The 24,294-nt window shown below is 34.8% G+C and overlaps 2 protein-coding genes across 3 annotated transcripts in view; one reads left to right on the top strand and one right to left on the bottom strand.

Moving 5' to 3' along the window:
* Nucleotides 1-7,381, top strand: part of LOC149080267 (microtubule-associated protein 1 light chain 3 beta-like) — a 51,387-nt gene extending 44,006 nt beyond the window's left edge. The window contains exons 7-8 of one of the 2 annotated variants that reach the window (XM_089239383.1): nucleotides 4,264-4,330; nucleotides 7,234-7,381. The gene's annotated coding sequence lies outside the window, so the exon portion shown is untranslated. The remainder of the gene's footprint in view (nucleotides 1-4,263; nucleotides 4,331-7,233) is intronic. The other variant, XM_089239384.1, reaches the window with a different exon arrangement.
* Nucleotides 7,382-16,424: 9,043 nt separating this feature from the next.
* Nucleotides 16,425-20,970, bottom strand: LOC149080266 (THAP domain-containing protein 5-like). Its single transcript, XM_089239382.1, has 3 exons — nucleotides 20,545-20,970; nucleotides 16,750-16,914; nucleotides 16,425-16,646 (listed from the first exon to the last, which is right to left on the bottom strand). Exons 1-3 carry the CDS (start codon nucleotides 20,641-20,643, stop codon nucleotides 16,590-16,592), a joined length of 321 nt encoding a protein of 106 aa, XP_089095508.1. The 5' UTR covers nucleotides 20,644-20,970; the 3' UTR covers nucleotides 16,425-16,589.
* Nucleotides 20,971-24,294: the final 3,324 nt, after the last annotated feature.

Below are 24,294 nucleotides of genomic sequence, written 5' to 3'. Positions count from 1 at the left end.
CTGCATTCATTTGCCCATGCTGTAATCCTGTTTAAGTTGCTGTGGAGCAACTCCCTATCGCTATGATTCCCGATTACCCCCATCAGCTTCACGTCATCTGTGAATTCGCTAGCAATCCCATCAATACCCTGATTGAGTTTATCGATAAAAAGTGAAAAAAGTATGGGGCCAAGGACACTTCCTTGAGGAACTCCACTTGTGATGTCTGTCCAACTAGAGAATTTCCCGTTAACCATAACTCGTTTCGACCTATCTCTTAACCACGATTTTATCCAATTCAGCAAGTTGCCCCCCATCTCGTGTAAACGCTTCAAGAGTTTACCATATTGGATCCGATCGAATGCCTTCTGGAAATCAAGGTAAACAACATCTACATTCTTGCCATTACCCAAAGCCTTCGTCACGTGATCATAGAAGCAAAGGAGGTTAGTTACACATGACTTCCCCTTCCTGAACCCATGCTGATTATCCGCCAATATATTATTCTCGTCTATCCACTTCACAAACTGCCTTTCGATGATAATCTCCAGAATTTTCGAGAGGGAGCTCATCAAATTCACTGGACTGTAATTGGACACAGCTTCTCTACTACCCTTCTTAAATATCGGAACAACATTAGCAAGTTTACAATCCCTTGGGACGATACCCTCAGTAACACTACTCCTGTGTATCTGTGCGACTGGCCCTAACAATTCATTAGTGCATTTCCTGAGGACCCTGGGATAGATATCATCTGGTCCTAGTGGTTAGCTTGCACATACATTTCTTAGAAGATTTAGGACCTCCACGTCTTCCACTTGAATATCGTTGAGGATTTTATCACTCCATGCAACACTTGTACATTGAATATCATTATCTCTATTAAAAACTGAAGCGAAAAAGTCATTGAAAGCACTACACATTCCTACATTGCTCTCTAACCTAGACCCTCCTATCGAGAGGGGCCAACTGTCCCCTTACATCCATTATTGACATATCTAAAAAATGATTTAGGGCCAGAGCCAATGTTATCTGCCAACTTAGATTCAACTTCTTTTACTATCCTTTATCGCTTTCTTCAACACTTTTCTTTTATTAGTAAACAGTGATAGGTCACCTTGTCCACTTTTATACTCTCTGAATGCTCTTTTCTTTTCAAGATACATAAATATATAATAATATTGCTTCCAATCTCGCTCACTTTTTAAGCTCAAGGAAACTTATTCAGTTTTCAGATGGTTCGGCGCAACGCTATGAGATATTTTGTATGCACTCTCACCCATGCTTGAAGCTAAAGACACCCATCTCAAAAGGGGAGTGTAAATGAGGGGAAGGGGATAAATTTACTGATAAAATATATTTCTAGTTTATACTTCAGTGGACAATGGCCCTCACATCCTGGAGCAGGACCCCTAGTCTGGGATCTTTTGCGGACTCCCAGACTTTCACAGCCCCCTATACAGTGAATTTATAGCAACAAAAAACAAAAAATGATGAGAATCATATTGGCCCTGTCAGCCCCACCCTTGTGGATGTCATGCAGAGGAACTCCTTCAATATTGTCATCCACAGGCCTTAAAATGTTTATGCTATTGTCACAGCTTACGATTTTATACATTTATTTCTACATTAAAAAAAAGCATGTGTTTACATGTCACTGCGAGACAGTATTTCGTATGCATTTTCAGTATGTGCCCAAGAACGTTCAGATGGAGAGACCACGTGGGAGTGTCTTTCTGTACACAATAAAATTGTATAAAAAGTAGTAACATGGTTGCCGGTGGTTCAACAGTTCTTCCACGCTGATCGCTGTGTTTTGACATGGGATCCTCCGTCTTTTCGTTCAACTCATTTACAGTTTTCCGATCTTCAATCTCAGTGTGAAAGCGAAAGGGTAATCATGGCCAATAGTCAGGAAATCGAATGCCAATAAATCCTTGAAACTCTCTCAATAATATATCCAAAGACGTTTCTGATGTAGAGGAAGATACAGAAGAGTAAAATGCAGAAAGCCACGAAGATGAATTTATTATGCAAAATAAAAGGGACTCTTCTTCAGACGAAATTTCCAATGAAACTAGCTGTGATGACCAAGATAAAATGTTTGGGCATTTATTGCACTGGATTCACCACAAATCTTGGTTGAGAGAATTTGCCCTCCTTTTTGATTATGCCCTCCATTTGAAGCATTTTTAGATCATTATTTTTTTAAATTCTTACTTGCTATTCTATTTTGCACCGTTTCATGGGTATTAGTTTGAGTGGCAGGGGTTCAAGAGCAACCCTCTCGGATTTAAAAAAAAAAAATACAATTTTCAAAATTTATATGAAAATTGTTGATAAAGTGTGAAAATTGTTTTGTCTCAGATTTTTTTTCCTGTGAGTGGCTGAGCATTTCTTCTCTCTCTCTCTTTCTTTTCTTTCCACCCGATTTTCAAGTAACTTTTTTTTAGATGATACTCTGAATGCTGTCAATAAAAACAGCCACTTAGCAGCATGCACGATTATGAAAGGAAGACAAGGTCAATCTCATGGATGTTGAGGTCGTAAATGACATGTCTATATCCCCGATGATTCTGAACACTTTCAACCTGGCTTTTGGGGCAAGATGGTCAAACTGAGTGGACTGTTGAAGATATTTTTGCTCCTTCCACTGGTTGGCGTCAGAACATTTTGATGCATTCACCAAATCCATCTTATTATGCTGAAAGAGAAATACAAGATGACAACTGCGTTTGGAGACTCTTCTTCAATGAGCAAATTTTGAAAAATATCCACGTATGCACACTAGGGTGGAACGAAAAAGGGTGTTTTTTCACTTTTTTTAGAAATTGATGTTGCCTTAGTATTCAAAAGATGCCTTTCAAGGTTTTAAGACATTATACCAAAATCTAGGAAAATATTTTAATATCTTGAGGTTCCTCACAGACCCTAAAGGTCGAGCAAAAAGACTTTTCTAAGTACACATTATAAAACTTTTTTTAAACATAAACAAAGTTGATGATTTTTAAAAAGCATTCTCTAAAAAAAGAAAAACACTTAGTTTAAAAGTTATTCAGAACATGAGGCAAAACTGAATATATATATATATATATATATATATATATATATATATATATATAAACCCAGAAAAATACTTACAAGTTAAGAGTTCTCTATATAAGTAATAACTGACAAGCAAATATGTAGCATTGCAGTTGTCATGGCAGTTGAAAGGAGAATTTTTCAGTCACTCCGAATATAGTGATTGATAGAGGGAGAAGAAGAAAAACCCTTTTTGGGGGGGGGGGAACAAAACTATAACCATGTCCCAAATTAAAAAACAAAAAACCATAGTTTGACGGCATAGGTGTCAGGAGAATGCCTCTATTGCTTCCTCTTATCACATTTCACTTTTTTGTGAAATAGTCCGCTTTTTTTTTCCAAACGATGGAAGAGTACTCTTTGATTTTATTCTGGCTTGAATGAAGCCTTCACGACTTTCGGTTGTTGATACAGCAAGAGATGCTTCTGTTACAAGTCGAGTCATACGCACAGTCCAACTGCTTGTGTGTGACACGTAAAATTCGGTATAGATGGAAAAGCAGGTTCAGATAATTTTTGTGGGTCCATTTCCTGATTTTTAATAATAGGTGGTTCAGTCACTCGCACTTGATCCCATGCAATTAGTTCCAAATAGTGCTTAGCAGAAAAAGTTTATTTTCGGAACATAGAATGTATGGATTTCTGCTTCTGATAATCCTTCATTTCTAATTTTCAGAATTCTCTTGATTCCCAGTTCTTCGTAAATGAGATTCTCATCCGAGAGTAATGAGGCAGCAATAAATTCTCTGGGTGGGCGTAGAAAGCGTGCCTTTGAATAACTGGGTCAATGATGCATAATATTTTGTCAGGTAAAAACCTGGATAACTCCACTAAATTGAAAAAATGTCTTGCTCTATCAGCACACGATGACTTTATCTTAATGTTGAACCACATTGGTGTGTAGACTTTCGTTATGTACTCAGTCAAAATGCCGAGATTTTCACTGGGCTTCCTGTTGCAGAGTATAACCGTGAAATAGCATTAGTTGTCATTAGCCACCTAGCATGCGAAAGTTTACCTGGATCACGGTGTGATAACGAAGCACGTAAATCACCCATTTCTATTGCCTGAACTAGTTTCACAAGATATCTCTGATCTGCACTTAAATCACTGTTGTCACAGTCCATTATCTGAAGATTATTAGAAATTGGTTTAAATTTCACAATAGGTAATCTTTCACACTTTTCCAAACTTTTTCAGATATCACCTTGAAGCCTATGTGGACTGATGGAACATCCATCTAGATGCTTCACAAGATGCCTTAGAGGTAACTCATTGAAGTGAAAAAGACAAATAAGCCATTGCAAGGGATGGTCTATTTCTTTCTCTATTAATCTGATAACACCATTTTTATAACCAGTATTGGTAACAGTTCTGTCGCATCCGATCGCCATCAATTCTTTCGTATCAAAATCTTGCTTCAAAAAGTCAAGGATTGATGACCTTGCTCTACTGCTTCTTGGAGTTGTTTGACCGAGAAAAATTGAAATGGGTTCCTGCAATATAGTTATGTGTTCTTCAGATATGGTTCTTCTATGGAAAGAATCACCACCTTTGATATTAGCTAAGGTTTTGTCTTTTCGACCATCAAAATATATTCCTCGCATATTTTTTCTTGCAAAAGAACTCTCTGTGATGCTCTTTCACACCTTATTTTCATCTAGTCTATTGAGTTATTGATGAAAGAGAAGCCAAATATGACAACATCTTCTAGCACAGCATTCACAATAATTCCAGCTGATCGATCAGAGACACCAGTTCTGTCACAAGCAAGAGCAACATTTGGCAATTTAGTTCTCAACTGAGAGGGTGATGGTAGAACTTCAAAAGCAAATGAAGTACTTGCTTCGGCACCGATTGATGGACCAGCTTCAGTATTGGTAGATGAAAATGCTAACTTCAACGGTAAACTGTGTTTTGGCTCATATAGATCACTTTTCTCAATCGTTGGATATAGATGAGTTTTCAGTGGTTGATGAACTAGTTTCCACCATTTCTTCTTGAGATGACTTCAAATGGGATACCATTTCCATTTTCCTTTGTTCATTGTTTTTCAATTTCTTCGTTGTTAGGACATCTACTCAACCAATGGCCATCTTGCGTGTACGTCTTTGATCTTGCAAGAAATCTCGCTCTAAATTTGGGACCTTTCTCAACTTGTCACACTTACAGTCTTCAAAATCACATTTGCGCCGTTGAACAATTTCCGTGCCTCGCACTGAAAAGATTTCAAGTTCAACTTGAAAGTTTGAGAATCTTTCCTTGCTTTCATATTTTTTTGAAGATTCTTGCATTTACAGTAGAAGTCTGAAAATTTTGCATATCCATTGGTGAGAAACTGAAGGAATTGAAGTAGTTTTCCATATATTTACTATCTTTGGCACGATAATTTCAAGAATGTCTGCAATAGCTGGATCTTTTCTTGATTGTTGTGCCTTGACATTGTGTTGAGTCAGCAAATAACAAAGCATAACATCGCCATAGGTGGGCAAGATCAGAGAATCCAACTCTTTAGGATTTCCTAAAATGTCACAACGATAAAAGCTTCTGGTCGTCATTTTGACTGCTATACACCCTCTCATTTAAGGGGTAAGATTGCAAATTAAAACTGAAAACATGGGAAAAACATCAAGGTCAGTGAACGAATCACGTGTTCAGGGGAATAGGAAAGCCTCCTTCGCAGTGTCATGTTACAGAATTTCACAAGTGCTTAAAACTTTAGGGGCGATGAGGAACCTCAAGAAGTTTGAATTTTGGGGGGAAAAAATTAGGAATGGCATTTCTTCACATAACGGCATATTTTAAATTCTATTGCAATGGAAATTTTGGAAAAAAAAATTTTGTTCTACCCTAATGCACACGTCTGTGTGAGGCTAAAAGAATGCTGGAAACATGATTGGAGCCTTTCTCATGAAGAACTGGATGCCTTTATTGCTCTTGTCTCAGTGGAGCACTTAGAGCAAAATCATCTTCTGTTGGCAATCTGTGGTCGAAAACATGGCGACTATCAATTTTCACTGAGACCATGGGTTCGCGGACCACAGGGGTCGGGAACCACTGTATTATATCGTCTTTTTTTTTATTTTGAGAGATTTTGTAAATTTTTAACCGATACTGTTCTGTTTGTTAATTAGAATTCTAAAAAAAAAAATTATAACATTATAGCATTATAACATGTTCGTGCTAAAATGGGTTTTTTTACATTATAGTCCATGTATGGAATATTTGTTCACTGGAAATTTGTGGTGCTAAGTGGGGCTGGCGCTATATAACAAGGTTTAACTTTATATAAATGAAAGGGAGAACATTAAAAAAAACCTTGAAAATTTTTGCTAACTGAAAAACTATGATATTAATTCTTTGAAAAAGTTATAATCATATTCACCAATGAGCAAATTTTGTGAATGGAAATAATAAAACAATCAATGCCCTTGACAACAAATAATATCATACCTTTTAACTACAGCGATGTGATATGACACTGTAAAATTTCTATGTTAATATAAATGAGAGAGAGAGGGAGTGTTCCCTGATCTACAAGAGACTACTAAGGATGTGTTTTAGAGCGAAGCTAAAAGTAGAGAGAAAAACAAAATAAGCTGCCTGCCAAACAGCTTTTTACTTCATGTGTCTGCGACCAAAATTTTAGGGTAGAAAAAGGACTTGAAAAATTAAAAAAACATTTCAGGCGTTAGCCAAATTTCTTGGCAGCCAAGCATATTTTTAAGAGAAATAGTGCAAAATAAAAAATTATTCTACTTTTCCGACACTTGATGACCTTCCCAATGTTAGAAGATACAGACATAAATTCCAAAAAATTTGTGATCATGCATAAAAAATTTTAGGTGGCAATGTAAATTTTTTTTATGCCATGGCGACTTGGCTCGTGGGATTTGTCAAGCCCTAGGCAAATAAATACATCTAGATATGAACAAGTGCATCTGTGTTCAATGTCAGGCCTCCCTTGCAAAACACTGTTGATTCATTTTGGTTCCTACTGTCATAAAATGGTGTCAAGTCGCCTCAATGTCGACAAAGTGCTATTGTGCACAGTTTATGTGTACTTATGCAACTAAAGATTGTGTTATAATTCAAAATAAAATGTATATCATATTTGAAGATTGATAATCATAATAAAAGGTTTTTTCCTTCCTCTCATTCTAATTTCAGGTAAATCAACATTTGAAGATGCCAACAAAAATTAATGAACACCCGGAATAATTTTTATGTTTGTGAAATAGTGATTTCTGATAAGCAACAAATAAATTATGATTATGATATCTCTCTATGGACATATGTTTGAAATAAAATGTTTTTGTATGACAAATCGTGTGCAAGTTCTGTGATTTGTGTTTATTTTATATATCAATGTTTAATTCATGTTTCTATCAATAACCAACTGAAATAAAGTATACGGTCAAATGAGTTATCAGGTGAAGTTATTTGTTTGAAGCTTAAGTATGAAACACATAGATTGGTAAAACATCTTAAATATAGATGTATATATATTTTTAAAATATTGAAGTTGCTTAATATTTTAATTCGTTTAAAATATTATCGCTTGCACTAACAGGTAAGTGCTCATTCATAAAAAATCATGTTCTGATAATATTTTTTACGACTGAGGCACAGCTTGAAATACAGAACTACAATAAGCTGCAAGGCAGTTAATTATCCTTTAATTATAAATTGTCAATAATTTAAAATTTAGTAGCTCCAAAAAGAATTTGCAATTCATTGTTTCAACAAAGTCATTTGAAAGCAATAAAATGTATAACAAAAAAATCATTTAACGAATTAATCTTCAAGTGGCACTCAATATTACAAATAGTATTCAGCAGAGCCCTAGGGTGGGGTTCCGCCCACCGTAATTTAGAATGATTTTTTGTGAATTTTTTTTAAAATTTTGTTTCCATTAATGCGAGACCCAGTTCTATGCAGCTGGGGGGCCCAGATACTCGTTCCTTCAAGTATCCAAAAGCATGGGTTCTTGGAAAGATTTCAAGTGTGGGGTCGATGAGCTCAGACAAGAAAAATATTTTTACTATTATTATGTACTGAATCTTATTCTAAAAAAAATCCACAAAATATATGAAAAATGTCACGTCCTGATTTACAAAACAACTAAACTAGCTAGCGATATAAGAGTAAAAAAATGTTTCAAAGCACGGGTGACAAAAATTTATGGCGAGAAAAGAAATCCCTCGGGAAAAAGTTTGTTTACAATCAGTTGTAAACATGAAATTGCTGCCACTACCACTGTGAAAAAATGATGGTTAAATAATTATTAGTAGTCGTAGGCTTAAAACGGCATCCCGATTGGTTAGACGTCTGTTACTCTCGAAACCAAAAATTTTCTCCCCGTCTAACTATTTCACGTCACGTGAACTTAAGGACCGGTAGTTCGCAGTTCCCCATGGTTCCTCTCAACTACTAGTAGTTGAAGCGGCCCTTCGGTCCTCTGACTGGTAGTTGCTAAGGACAGCAGAGATAGTTCACCCCAGGAAAAGTAATTTTTCTGAGACTCCCTATACCAATTTTAATACTTCTCTAGAAAATTGTAACCAGATGTCATCATGAAGGCCTCCCAGCAATATCCAGGTGGCCCCCATGCCTTAATGTTTTCTGTGGTTTTATAAATTTCACTGATCTGCAATATAAGACAGGGCACACTGGTTAGACACGGCTAGACAAGACTAGTCATTGTTGTTCACATTGATATGTATGGTGCAATGCACACCGGTTAGTCAGAAGTCAAATTGAAACATTGCATCATACAAATCAATGTGAACAAAAATTACTACGCTTGTCTAAAGTTGTCTTATCTAGCCAGTGTGCATCCAGCCTAACTAGAACAGTGGAAATAACAAAACCCTCTGTAAAATGTCACTTTTTTTTTCAAGAAGGCAACTTTTTCTGATTTTATATAAGTGATAGTGCTTCCAACTCAGAGTAATTTTCTCTTCCTTGGTTTATTATTCTCAGTCTTTTTCTATTATTCATACTGTACACATATTTCTATATTACTCTAAAGCAGCGGTTCTCAACCGGTGCTCCGCGGAGCCCTTGGGGCTCCTTGTGCACTCTCCAGTGGCGCCGCAGCTGCTCGAGGAAACTAAAAAGAATCAATAAAATTTAAAAAATATATATTTTTACTATTTAAAAATATTTATAACTAAGTCAGTATCTGTGATGAATAGATAAAAAATTGGTCTACGGGGCTGCAGCATAGAATTTTTTTACTTGAAAGGGCTCCGCGCGAGTCAAAAAAGGTTGAGAATCGCTGCTCTAAAGGAAAGAGGGGAAAAGTATATTTCAACACACTGTCTCTCTTTCTCTTCTCAAAATGAGAACAAAAGCTGACTTCATTGACTGTTTGTTGATCAACAGGTTGGGGATAGAAAACATACTCGAGAAGGAAAAAAATACATGATATTTTTGAGCTATTTATTACCGAATCAGGTGGGTTGTAGGGAAGCGACGTATCTTGGGGTCACCAAAATGCAAATTATTACATTAGGTGAGATATCTCGTAATTGCCGTTGAGAAGGTTAAGACAGTACCGAAAGCAATACCCTTGGGCTTTAAATTTGTATGTATGTAAATGGGTCTATATGCAGGGTCTTTTTATAATTAAAGTTCCACTTTGAAATGGCCATGAAAGGAAACTACTGGACAAAATCTTATCAAACTTGGTAATAGTTCACAGGAGGTCATGGGATTCAATTTTCCGCAAAAAAAAGTTTGAAACTCACTGCCATCGAGGAATGACGCTGTATGCAATATTGTTAAACAAAATAAGACATATGTTTAAAATGTTTTCAATCGTTTCTCTAAAACGTGTTATAAAGGGTGTTCAATGTGGCATCCACCATTTTCTGAAAGCTAGTTAAATCACATTACTGCATTCTCAACAGTAGCTCTTAGCATATCAGGAGGAATGTTACAAACATGTCGGTGTATCACATTTTCAATTCCTCCAAATTGTTTGTTGCCATTGTTTATGGTGATAACATAAACAACTTGGCTCCTGTAAACTATTACCAAGTTTGATAACATTTTGTCCAGTATTTTTCCTTTTATGGCCATTTCAAAGTGAAACTTTAATTATAAAGACCCTGTATATGCAATTTATTACCATTTTATTATTTTCTTATCTGACACATTTTCATTTCAACTTTTTGCATTATAAAAAATGGCAACAAAAAGAAAGATACAATTTTTTTTCATGTAAATTTACAACTTCCTTCAAAAGTTCTTTTTTTTTCAAGTTTTTGATATAAAAACCTCCCAATAAAACATCTGTTTCCCGTAGAACGACAGGAGTTGTTATAATGAGTGCAGACTGCATTACTTTATCTCTGAATTTTAGTTACATGTACATAACCATATTTAAAAAACAAGGGAAATCGTGCCAGTTCTCAACAAAATATTGTGCCAAAGGTACAGCCTTCTTTAAACACGTTAAACTGGTGGGTTAACTTGTCCCACTAGTAGAGAAGAAAAAGTTCACTCGTGGGTAATGACCTATTGTTTTTTCGTCAATGATTGATTCCTGTACATTGTTAAATGCCTTTTCTTCAAAGTGACCCACCAGTTTCAATTTCTTATAAAATGGCCTGCAAAGGTACACAAAGTTGTCAATTAATGCTTAAATCGATAAAATATCGCTATAGTGGCAGGGAATGAAGCATTACAATCAGCGGCAGCTCGAGCTTACCTGCTGCCCTGGTACGAAGCCTCCAATGCCGCCCCTAATGGTAACCCTGGCAGGAGGCCGACAGGGCTTCAGTGAAATGGACCATGAGATAAACCTGATTTTTTTCCATAAGAAAGCTGCACACCATTGTTTACCGTGAAAAATGCTTGTGACCGTACGCCTTTTGAAGTAGAAATTTTTTTCCCTTTCTTTTTTTTTCCAGAATCATTTTACCATTCTTAATAATACCAGATAATTTAATCCTTGGAACAGCACTTATTTTTGTGAGCCATCATCACTTATCCTGTAAAAATGATGTGTGTGTATAACAAGGTTATTTTCATTAAGAAATTTTTTTTCAAAGGTGTTTCTAATACTCCAGGGACCGAAGAAGTAAGAAGCCGAATTTTCCTTTGCTTTTATTTGACTATTCTGGAACAAATTCTTTGTGAGGGAACCAAAATGCTATAGCACATAGTCACAGAAACACTGAATGGGTAAAACAAAATTCCATTGGCCAAAAAAAAAATCAAAGAAAATGTTTTCTGTCGGGTCTGGAAGGAGGCGCGGATCTATGGGGAAAGGGGAGGGGGTAATGATCATCCCGATCCTCTCCCCATCGAGCGAAGTATGCAATATTGCCCTGAATGCAATGAATTATCATTCATGAAATTTTCGTATAGTCTATAACTTCTGTATGATAATATTGCATTCAATCAATTCGTTAAAAATTATCTGTATCAACATCTTTCATTAAATAACAAATTCAAGAAAACTTCGACTAAGAAATGGGAAAATCGGGATGGAGAAACAAAATGAGAACTGTCCCGGAACATATGGGACTTATGGTCACTACATACGCAACAATTTGTAAAATTGCCCCTCCCAACAGCGAGCTCTAGTTCCACCCGTCTAGAGAGGCGCAAAATCTGAGATGAAAGTCCGAAAAAAAAGGGTTTTTAGTTAGGAATTATTTGGATAAGTTGTCAGGGAGGGGCATGACCTTCAGGGGGTAGGGCTGACAGGGCTCCAACTTGGCGGCCTAGGACTAAATCCTTATCTTTTTTTTCTACACTATAAATTAACTGCAGAAGGGGCCCCATGCATAGGCGTAAACTTCTATACGGCCCATGGGCCCGAGCCCCCCCAACATTTTTGAAGACGCGGCTCAGCCCCCCCAAAAATTCGTATGAATATGGCTTATTCATTTTGCAATGATGAAAAAATTTTTTTTAACCAAAAGTTGTCCTAATTATGAATTAGTTAATGGAAACAATCTGCTCAAAATTTTAGTTCTTTTAAAAAATCTGGATGGTCTTTGGCTTTCTTGTTCCATGACAATACGTTTATCTCATTTCTTCCCTGCCATTCAATCCCCAATTGCACCCTCCATCGGTTCCAATCCTTACTGCCAGAAGGCACGGCTGAGAGGAAGATTCTTTGAGGTGTTGAGGGGGCTCTTTCTTCTTTGCCTGTGGCAAAAACTGAGTGTCTCTTCTTTTGTTCACTGCGACTGGAGGACGGCCATGGCGCCGACATGAAAATAAGCCCAAAGATGCATGGTGGGGGGGGGGGAGGGGGAGGTTGAAAATTGGGAAGCAATGATATTGAAACCGAAATGAATTACACTCTATAAAGAATAGGTGCCAGAACCTAGAGGCTGAGGCCATTTGAGCCCCTCCCCCCGCCGCAATAAATTTTGTAAGGGGACTGAGCCTCCCCAGTAATTACTGAAAAAAACCATTGTGCAATGCATTCTCCCTCTCCTTCGTACACGCTTGAGTCCCGTATATGCGGGAGGACCAATAACTTTTAGGCCCGCCCCCCCAATGTTTTTTTGAAAAATATTGGGGAAAAAAGCACATTCTAAATGCCCATTCATAACAGATCTTGAGGACCGATGCCGAAACATTTTTCAAGCCCCTTTACAACAAAATTTGGGTGGTGGTAGAACATAGAATCAAATAAACGACAAGTGAATTATAATATTTATTTTAAAAAAGGAAATGAAAAATAAATGATAATTTTTAAAAGTCCAAGACCAACCCCTCGACCGGGCTTTATTGGCCCATTCGTTAAGTCACCACTACATTTTAACAATGAATACAAAATATTATCTTTATAACTAAGGGATTCCTGAACTATTTACGTTCGCGGCACTCATGGAAATTTTAAATGTTGCCCAACACCTCAGCCAACGTCTTCCTAAAGAGTGTAGTCAACACCATAACCCTTGTTTTGTGGAACAGATTTGCACCCTCCACTAATATAATTTGATTGGCTCTTCGTTTTCGTAAGAATGCTCATTTAGGAAAGAAAATTAGAATTTTTTTTTGAATTTTTGAGTAGGAAAACTGAACATCCTAATCTAAATTGTGCATGTGTATCAATAAAAATTGTACAAACTGTATAATTTTTATTGATGAGGTGACTGAAAAGGCAGTGACAGCAACGCCAATGAGGTATGTGATATCCCCGCCCCTTCAACGTTTTCTACCCATCTGGTTGGGAATTTCGAAGATGAGAAACGAAACTAAAACTAATTCAATAAAAAGTTATCAATTAGGTCATTGCAAAGATGGCCTACTGCACATTATCGGTGAGGGGGGGGGAGGGGGAGATAGCCTACAAGTTGGCTACAACACTCATTCATTCATAAAAAAAATATCGCTCACAAATTGAAAAGAATTTCTTAAATTTAAAAAGTAAAAATTAATCTTCAATTACCTAAGGAAGCAGGTTGGCCACCCCTTTATAAATAGTGAAATGCATGCACAATATCGGTATGTAAGTGCCGCAAAATGTATCTATTTAAAATTCAATAAATCATAAATAGTCAGTCCTCGGTATAACGTCACTCGGGGACCAAATAAAAATGAACGGAAGCTGCGATAACTTGATAACGAGTAATCCCATTTCACTAATTTTGTTGGCAAGGACTATAAAAGAGATGTTATAGGCATCCCCTATCCTGCATCAGGGCCTCAGGCTGGGGCCTTTGGTGGATATAGTGAATTTTTCGTGTAAAAAACAAAAAATGATAGGGGGGGGGAATCGTCCCCCCACACTGGAGCCCTGTTAATCCAATACCTTCTAAAGCAGCTTGCTCTAGAAGGTGTTGGTTAGTCCCACCGTTGAGCGGGGTGGGGGGGGGCATGTTTATAGTGCAATGTATGTCTGATGATGTTAATAGTTATGACTTTACAACGAGATCTTTGGACGAGAAATCTTTTCCAGCCTCTCTCTCGGTCATCCGTTTTCACAGATTTCAAATTGAAAATTAATTCAACAAAGAAAAAATTATACATTGATAGGTTTCCTTTCCATGTTTAGCGAGAAAATTCTTTTTCTATGAACACAGGACCATAGCGTGCCTTTTCGGGGCCCCCAGGGCACACTTTTTCTGGGGGCCCTTGGAAAGGATTATTATTATGCAAAATAAATGTACATTATTTTGTGGCGCCCAATTAGGCATGTGGCCCTGGTGCAATGCCCTAGTTGCCCCAGCCTAGTTAGGGGTCCTGTATGACCATATAGTATAGTTATTCCAGACAACCAGCTTTCGCGGGTAGATAGGACAAGGCAAATCGCTTTGGGACAAGATCAAAGAAAAGCGTTGGGTCGCAATAGGCAGGATTAGAACTCCTTAATACATATGATGTATATGAAGGCGTCTTAGGCAGGATTAACCATTGAGGACAACAAAACACGTACTTCTAACAAGGGCTAAGACGCCTTCATATACGAGCGGAACCATCAGGCATTCTGGTCCTCGCCGAAGGGTTGCTGCACGAAATCGTCGCTTCGGAAATGACCGCCAAACAGAGGGGAAAAAAAATCGCGTCGGTAAATCTGGCATAGCAACCTAACAGAATTCCCCGCGCGCTAAAAATGCTTGGCAAAAGCGTATGGAAAATTCAATTTGTGGGAGAAACGAGGAATTTCCGGGTACAGATTTACTATGGGAAATAAACCACGTTTCACGAAATTATGATTAGTCACAAAATTATTGGTAAACAACAGGTTGAATTCGTAACAGTTCGTGTTATGACGATCAAGTAATTAATCTTAAACACAAAAGTATATAGCAAAAAAAAAAAAAATTCTTAACTTTTTTTCAGGTTTTTAGTGAAAATAAAATATTCCTATATATCCCTTACCCCGATCCTTAATTTCAGGGTAAAAGTGGCATACAAAAATATATATAGTCAATTTAGATTACATTAAGAAAATTTCTTCTGGATATTAAATGATTGTGTGAAGTTAAGGATTTGATAAACTACTGCCTCTAGATATTGGAAATTTAGTAAAAAAATTCTTAAATATTTTAGGAGCATTTATTTTATCAGAATTTTCTTCAGTAAATTCAGGTTCAATAATGTAAATTGATGAGCTCAATGAGTGAATAAATTTATTTATTAAAAAAATATTGAAACATAATGTACATAACTGATGAAAGCAAGATTTTACAAATATCATTCACAATTTCACATATTTTTCTACACCATGTAATCAATTATTCCGCTGCTTTAGAGTACCAGTAAACTTTGGGAATTACAAAAAAAATATGCTTAAATAACAGAAATATAGTTTTTCTTGAAACTGTGTGACCCAACAGCAATTAATCTGGAAATATATATATATATTCAAAAGCAATACTTTAAGAGAGCCAAGATAAAAATTCTACTGAAAATTGAAAATTACAATTATGGCAAAAAAATAGTCTACGCGTACATGATAAATACCCATATTTCGTTATCTTTGACCCTAGTAATAGGTCAATACAGGGGCGCAACAAAATACTTTGTCCCCCGGGCAAGCCAGAATTTTGGAACCCCCTTGCATGTAGAAACAGTTAAAGGGTGAATTCTGCACCCCTTCTGGTCCAGCGCCTGGGGCACCAGACCCACATGCTGCAACTGGGGGGGGGGCCCAGTTGCAGCCATGGGCCAATAATAAGCTAATCTTAAAATCCTAATAAATGTATAAAAACACCACATTAGGATAGATAATCACTAGAGCCCGGATTATATGCAAGTGCATATGCTTTTGCATATTTTGACCTTTTTTAGCATTAATGCATATAAATGCATAAAATCAAAGAATTCTCAGTATAAGTGCATATTTTGAAGGTTTATTTAACTCACTCAATTTTTTTTTATAATTTTTCAAATAAATATTGTTCATATAAATAATATATTGTTCAAATAAATATTTTTATAATATCGATTTTTTTCCCGCAGGTGAAATTTAGTGAATTAATACATATTTATAAAGTATTTTACGAATATTAGCCGTTTTATTGTCGTGTTAAATTTTTTTAGAAATTTAGAAATAGTGTCGAAATTTTTTGTTACTGGTATTTTCGTTATTGAGCAACTACAACGAACTAAAAGTAGAAATTTAGAAAAAAAGTAGCATTTTAAAAACACATCTGCTTTTTTTTGCATGGTAATTTTTTTTAATGCATATTTTCTCATTTTTTGTACATACTTCGGAATTTTTGACTTTTTCAAGATTTCTAGTGCATATTCTGGAGTATTTAATGCATATTTTGGGATTTTCAGTGTATATTTTGGCATTTTAAGTGCATATTTTTGTAGTTTTAAGTGCATATTTTTGTAGTTTTAAGTGCATATTTTTGTAGTTTTAAGTGCATATTTTTGTAGTTTTAAGTGCATATTTTTGTAGTTTTAAGTGCATATTTTTGTAGTTTTAAGTGCATATTTTTGTAGTTTTAAGTGCATATTTACATATTTTGCCACTTTTTTAGTGCATATAATCCGGGCTCTAATAATCACCAATAAAATACACACATTGATTCCTTTTAATAAATATATTTGTCTGTAGCTAGTATCCTCCGAACCAAGCTTTCTCTCCTCATCTAAAAAGTAAACAAATAAGCAATGACGATTTTCTGGCTTTCAGTATTTTCTGGCTTTATAATGACAATTGAGAAAATAAGGTTATTTGAGAATATCACATACATAATCATCACTCAGAACTTTTGGAAGGCCTATATTCTTCTTCCGTTGAGGAGTAAGAAGTTTCGGTGGATTAGGAACCTGGAACAAGGTCGGCACAGCAGTTTGCTTTAATTTCTTACAGCCATCTTGCCTTTTCAACTCATACTGGTTTTCTTCAAAATGTACCTAATTTAAAAAGGGACAATAACGAAAAATTACCACACAGCCTTTTTTTATACCTTAATTCAAAGTAATGTCAGGTAAGTGCATATTGCATCACACATAAGAATGATAAAACAGCATAACATACATATTTTTAAGTGATTAATATGGTACAAATATTAACGTCCAAAACAGTCAAAATTCCTTTTAAGGGATACACATCTGTTTTCCAAAGATGAAAAATTCTGCCCCAATTTCTCAGAATAGGAATTAAAATCTTCATTAACCATCATAATTAATCTCTAAATACTGGACACTCATGGAATTCTTAATACCTATCCTTAAAGTATTTTCTTCAATTACAGTAATGTTAATAATTACAGTTACTTGTAGCAGGACTTGACAAATCCCACCAGGGCGCCATGGTGATGTAATGCCATTACAGATTTTATAAAGTAAATCATGTGATAAGTAAATTTGAGTCTTTTAATTTCAAGGCAGCATGTGTCTCTTAAAAGTAGGAAAAAGATATAGAAAGTTGAAAAAAAAAAAAACATTATTCATTACCATTTTATTTGAGATTAAGATCACCCTTGGCTCCTAAGAAGTTTGACTGGCATTAATTTTTTCCCCTCTTGATTTGTCAAACCCTGACTTACATTTTTTTTGTTTGTTTACATTTTATATTTCGTATATCATTGAATCTATTGTGTACTTTTGTTTTACACATTACCAGTTTATTATTACTTCCATAATTTTTTTCATGCATGGTTATTTGTTTCTTGTTCAACGAAATTATCTTTTAATTAATCAAATTAGCAGTACATCTAAATGGTATGAACAGAGTTTTGGGAACATAACCAAGGTTGTGTGATAAAGGAAAAATATCAATGGAGATGTATTCCACATACTAGAAAGATAGGATGCAACAGTTCATATCTTTATCTTTAGTATATATAAGTATTATCGGTGTGCTTACAATCTGGTCAATGAACTTAAAACCATTTTCATGAAATGGGGAAAATTCCACAGATGAATAAATAATTATAATAATACCACTTAAAACAATGGAGGCAGCACAAAATTTATATTGACGTGTTTTGTGTGATTTGTTGTGAATTTGTGATAACTAGAGCCCGGATTATATGCACTAAAATAGTGGCAAAATATGCTCTAAAAATATGCAAATATGCACTGAAAAATGCAAAAATATGCACTTAAAACTACAAAAATATGCACTTAAAACTACAAAAATATGCACTTAAAATGCCAAAATATACACTGAAAATCCCAAAATATGCATTAAATACTCCAGAATATGCACTAGAAATCTTGAAAAAGTCAAAAATTCCGAAGTATGTACAAAAAATGAGAAAATATGCATTAAAAAAATTACCATGCAAAAAAAAGCAGATGTGTTTTTAAAATGCATCTTTTCTACTTTTAGTTCGTTGTAGTTGCTCAATAACGAAAATACCAGTAACAAAAAATTTTGACACTATTTCTAAATTTCTAAAAAAATTTAACACGACAATAAAACGGCTAATATTCATAAAATACTTTATAAATATGTATTAATTCACTAAATTTCACCTGCGGGAAAAAAATCGATATTATAAAAATATTTATTTGAACAATATATTATTTATATGAACAATATTTGAAAAATTATAAAAAAAAATTGAGTGAGTTAAATAAACCTTCAAAATATGCACTTATACTGAAAATTCTTTGATTTTATGCATTTATATGCATTAATGCTAAAAAAGGTCAAAATATGCAAAAGCATATGCACATATGCATTTGCATATAATCCGGGCTCTAGTGATAACGGACATCAGAAATAAGTGTATAGGTAGTGAATGAAAAAAAAAAAACTGATTTTCAAAAAGGTTTTTCTTGCTATCATTATAACGTGTTTCGCAATTGCATATCTATGCAATGAGATATGGTGGTGACAGTTGACAAAACTTCGTCTACTGAAAATTATGCACACATTATTGAGCTTAATACTCATTTAAAAAAAGTAATTATTACGCATCTTTTGTATCACACTTACCAGAAAATCTGTTCATGCCAATGTCAATGTAAAAAAATATTAACATTTATAATGCGTTTTGACGGTTATAATGTCAATTTCTATTTTTTTATCTTTCTCATAGTAATTGCTAATTTGCCTCAAATATTACTCTCAGAACATATTAAATAGATAACAGACTGCAAAATAAATTCAATTGAATTTTTACCTCATCAGTTTTTTAATCTATGGCTTTTTTTAATTTGCTGAGCATCAAGTGTTTGAAGCGACAGGCTTTTCAAAGCATTAAAGGGATAAATAAAAGTAAGATAGCAATATAAAAAAAACAGTACGTTATTGAACATTGAAGTTATTTTCATGTGTCTGTATGGTGTTGGGTCTGAGAAAAAAATTTCAACATTTCTGCTTCACAATACTTAAATGCGTTTTTCTCAAAGTGATTACTGGCGAATGATTTGACATTGTTATGCAATTTTTCACACTTACTAAGCTATTATAGGGATATAGATAGAATTTTTGAGATTCATTGAAAATTTTAAAAATGTTTAAATTTAAGAAAAATTATAAAAATGTCTAAAATTTAAAAAAAATAGAAATTTTAAATTCCGAATTTGAAAAAATTACTTTCCATCATACTTTCTTGAAACTCCAAAGAAATTGGAATGTATTATTCTTGAGAAAGAAGAAAAAACCAGTTTTTGCATGGGCAAAATTTAATCCACGAGGTATTTGTTTCAAAACTCATGCATGTAGTGCGAGTGAAAAAATTTAAAAACCTTTTTCCAAGCAAGATAATGATTTAAGCTAAACATGCAATTAATTTTAAAATAGTAAGATTAAATTAATTCTTTGTAATTAATTTGCAAAGTAGTCACTGCATGTGCCTTGCAGGAAAGAGAGAGTGCTCACCAATCCAGTAACACAAACTAATGATACCAATCACAATTTTGTAGTCTGTTAAAAGAATTATGGGGGACAGAAAATGAAATCAATTGAAATACGACGTGTATCACATTAATTTTTAATCCCATTAAATTTGATTTTCAGTGAAGATACAATTTTAGCTAATTACTCCCAATCTGCAAGCGATAAGTCGCCAAACCAGCAGAGCTCACTACAGCAAGCAAGGATGATTGAAGAACCGATTTCCAACTGATTTGAAATCACCTTGTTCTCTTAGTTGAAAATGCCAAAATTAAAACATTTCTATTTTCCACAGAAATATCACATGAAATTTTGCCTCAAAACATAACAAAATAAGTTAAAATTCACTATAAGAGTAATTAGTCGTAGTAGCGATAAATCGCCAAACTGAGAGCCGAGAAAGTGAGCATTCCACGATAAATTCATCAATAATTTGAATTTAAATTAGTTCTCTTGGTCAAAACATGTACCTATGCATCTTTTTTCTTAAATCAAACGGAACAAAAAACCGGGAAAATGATTGAAAATCACCATAACTTTTATATCTAAACACAACACGTGAGCAATGGCGCCAAATATCGTCTGCTACCTCCAAACGATTTATTTTTTCATATAGTTCTCATTTAAAATCATTATCACAAATACGATTTTGAAAAAATAAAATTCACACAGAATAATTAAATTTAACTCACTTCACACAGGCGAGCTCCGTTTCCTGGTATGAAATCGTCTCTCCTGGAGTTCACGATCCACTTCTCGCGTCGTTCGTTTTCCGCCGGAAATCTAAACATTCTAAAACCTTTTTTGTCGGAATTGGAACACTGGAGCCGAACAACAAGGCATTTCTGAAGTTATTTCACGAATAAAAATCGATAAAAACAACTAAAAACACAATAAATTTAACTAATATATAGGAGCGTTGAAAGGACCCTACAATGCGATGATAGCAAGCAGTGCTACAAAAAGGACCAGAATGCCGCATGCGCCAGCCTGTGTATTAAGGAGTTCTAACAAGGGCATCAGAAAAGAGCAATCACTAATTTATTTTTTCTTAGCTGACGATTGTTTACTGTCTCTGTAGATCGGCTGGCGACAGAAGTAGAAAATGCCATCAGTGAATCCTCTTGAATGTACTTCTGTACTATGCCTGTGACAGATACCCATTGTGAGTTAAAAAAAAATTAAAAAAAAGGAGAAAACTGTTCAACAGAATACACCCAACCCCCCCCCCCTCACTTGTTAACTGGGGAACTGGTTGACGGGTCTGTATCGCTTCCTGTACGATCTCCTTCCTCATTGTTTGTACACCCCTCTGGAGGTAGCAATGTATTATATGATAGCAATAATGAGATCGATGTAGTTTTCCTGTCAGCGGCGCTTTGACTATTTTTGTTCCACTGTAGAAATTTAGTAGCCTTTCTAGAATACAACTGCCCTGAAGCGAGGCGGAGCATACACAAACACACACATATATATAGGCGAATTCCGAACAAAGACGCACACGAATGGGCAGCCAGATGTATTGGAAATTTTTCCTTGAGGAAGCGTGAGAACTTTCCCGAAATTTTCAGTCATGGATACCACCATCTAACTGAATCATGTGTTTATAGGTGTTTAAGTAACACACATCTCTGTGTCCCTCCTTCAGGAAACTAGCACAGTGTTACATTTTTATGTTGTCCAGATGTACTAACCATGAGAAAAAAACGAAGAATATGACATCCGAAATAGTTACAAAAGATAATTGCCGACAAATGGTTGCGCACGAAGACGTGAGAAATTTTTCTGTACAGAGTTGACAATACCGAAAACAGGATTGTCATATTAACTATAGCATATAAGAAGAGAAAGAAACATCCAGTTGTTTTTGAATCCAAGTGTCACCGTTGAGTGTTCATGTTACAAATTTTCAAGTCAACGCTGATCGATCGTTGCATCCTTACTCATCCTTCATGATGAAGGAATCATCATCAAAGCCCAATTTGTAGCAGAGCAACAATAATCTTGGTAAGTACAACCTCATTAGCAGTTTCGCTAATTTTTTGGGAATTTTGCGATTGCATAAAATGTTTATACAGATATTCTTGAGGCCAAAAGCTTTTACGACAAACATTGTTTGGAACAAGATTGTTAAAGAAATCTAAAGTACAGTAGAACCTCGATTATCCGAGGGTGGATTATCCGGAGTTCAGAAATTACAAAACTACGAAAGGTGAAAGAAAACCGACCATGAAATTATTGATCAGACAACACAAGAGATTTTGGTAATAATATTCGGTGATACTGATTAGAAGAATGGGAACAGAGATTGTTATTGAAGTTATGATCAGTTAGATCAGAGTATCCTATAATGGGCAATATCGCCCCTTGGGGGCATGGAAAGGTCCGGGGGGGGGATGAGAAAAAAATAAATTCTGAAGAGGAGGACGATGAAACAAAAAGTTTGGAAAACTGCGAGTTGGATTATTCAAATTTGTTTTCCTTAAACAGTGGTCTCTAATAACAAGGAACAAAATAAGTCGAAAATAATTTGTGTAAAAAAAACATCTTATGACACCCAAATTTTTTGGTTTTTCTGCAAGTCAGGACCTTTGACTTGAAGTGCCCCTAGAAAAAAGTGGACAATTATAACCAGCATGAATAGGGTCAAAGATGTTTAGATTATCACGAATAGAGTAAATACTGTGCTGTTTAAATTAAATGGGCCACTTCATGCAGAAATTAGGACCGGTTCAGAAACTATATAATTGTATAAATAGGTTCTTGTGTGTATTTTTTGCGTAAATTTAAATGTGAGTATTTGACATGAACAACATGAGGATACAAGAAATATTTATTTTAAATCAACGAAATGTATAAATATGCGTTTCATTCGAACTGTTTGCTATTGCTGCTATGTTTGGTTATTCCTGGTGATTTAAACCGTGGTTTTCGATAGGCCGTGGTCAGCATTTTCATGATTGAAAATTTTTATATCGTTAGATTATTAAGTTATTTTTGTTAAAATGAATTTTTAGGATAAAATATGAATGGCATATCTATCACGTGGGTGTTTATGGTCAAAACTGATACCAATTGATTTATTGAAAATGATTGCAAATAAGATAATGCTTGACCAAAAATAATTACCGGTCCTGCAGGTCCTTCAACGTTGAAATTTTTTACATACATCAGTAGTATATGAGCAAAAAAACACTATACGTTGAATATAAGTGTTATACAAATACTAAAACTTCGGCTAATAAGCACTCGCTCAGACGTATATTATCACAGAGTAATAATACTATAGAGTGCGCGCGAGGGGTTACAATGTGAAGCAAAGATCCGGAGTCACGTGACTCCAGTCGAAAGGCTGGTCAGGGAATCTCGCTGGCAATGCTTTCCTTATGGCTACTCGTATGACGATCTACACGCGCTGTCTTATTTTTGATTAGAATGGCCAACACTTGCGCAGCTTTCGGATGTTCTGAGCGGTTTAGGAAAGGGGGACCAGTATCCTTTCACAAGGGAATACTTTTTTGCTTATTCCTCTTCTTATAAATTAAAAATTGGAATATTAAATTGACGATGCAATGGATTTCTGACGTAATCTCAGTTTTTAACGACTCCATTTTGGATTTAATTCAATTAAAGTTCCAAGTTTTGGTAAAATTCAAATGTCATGAATCATTATTAAATGTTTTAATAGAATTTTTGGCAATAAATGATTGAAATTGTGAGTTTTATGAAGTTTTAACTGAAATATACGTCTCCGCAAGATTTGGCGAGATTTGGCGAGCTAGTGAGTTCATTCGAGTTTTGCTCAACTTGGAAGAAAATATGCTTTTCAGAAGGAGAAATTGATGAAAAATATTCTATTTAAATAGAATGTGAGGAAAACTTCCCCCCCCCCTCTAGACAATTGCAGTTTTGCATAAAAATGCATAACAACCTCTAAAAATAATAGTATTTTTACCCCTCTTCACACCTGAGATAAAGCTATTACAGAAAAGAAATTTTTTTATTCATTAATTTGTTTTTTGTATGTGAAATTGCCGCTTCAAACAAGAAAATTAATTATTCAATTGATTTTTTGAGTCAATATCTGTACTAAGACCTGAAGTCATATATTGTGTACCTCAGATGTTATCTTGAAAAAGAATCATTCTAAAAACGATTTAATACCTTAAATTAAGATTAACATATGCATACTTTTGGAGCGAAGAGATTACATATGTCACATATATATATATATGTGACATGTGTAAATATTATATTATATATATGAAATATTATATCCTAAAATATTATATATATATATATATATATATATATATATATATATATATACACACTTTAAGTTATTACATATATACTCTACATGGAATTTTAATTCTTATAATTTAGAGAAATTGATGATGAGATTCTGTAATTTTCTTGAGTAAAATCTATTTTAATCCTGA

The sequence above is a fragment of the Pholcus phalangioides genome, unplaced genomic scaffold (assembly GCF_987345545.1).
Source record: "Pholcus phalangioides strain wild (caught in Gottingen) unplaced genomic scaffold, Ppha-v1.0 ptg000011l_1, whole genome shotgun sequence".
NCBI lineage: Eukaryota > Metazoa > Arthropoda > Arachnida > Araneae > Pholcidae > Pholcus > Pholcus phalangioides.
Note: the sequence above shows the minus strand (reverse complement) of the source record. Positions and strands in the feature narration are given on the sequence as shown.

Bases quoted from the DNA above. Each gene is read 5' to 3' on its own strand.
- LOC149080266 (XM_089239382.1), bottom strand. From the start codon at position 20,643: ATGTTTAGATTTCCGGCGGAAAACGAACGACGCGAGAAGTGGATCGTG. The intron at 16,915-20,544 runs GTGAGTTAAATT...TTTTTAAATTAG, and splicing joins ACGGAGCTCGCCTGTGTGAA to GTACATTTTGAAGAAAACCA. The intron at 16,647-16,749 runs GTATGTGATATT...TTTACTTTTTAG, and splicing joins AAGTTCTGAGTGATGATTAT to ATGAGGAGAGAAAGCTTGGT.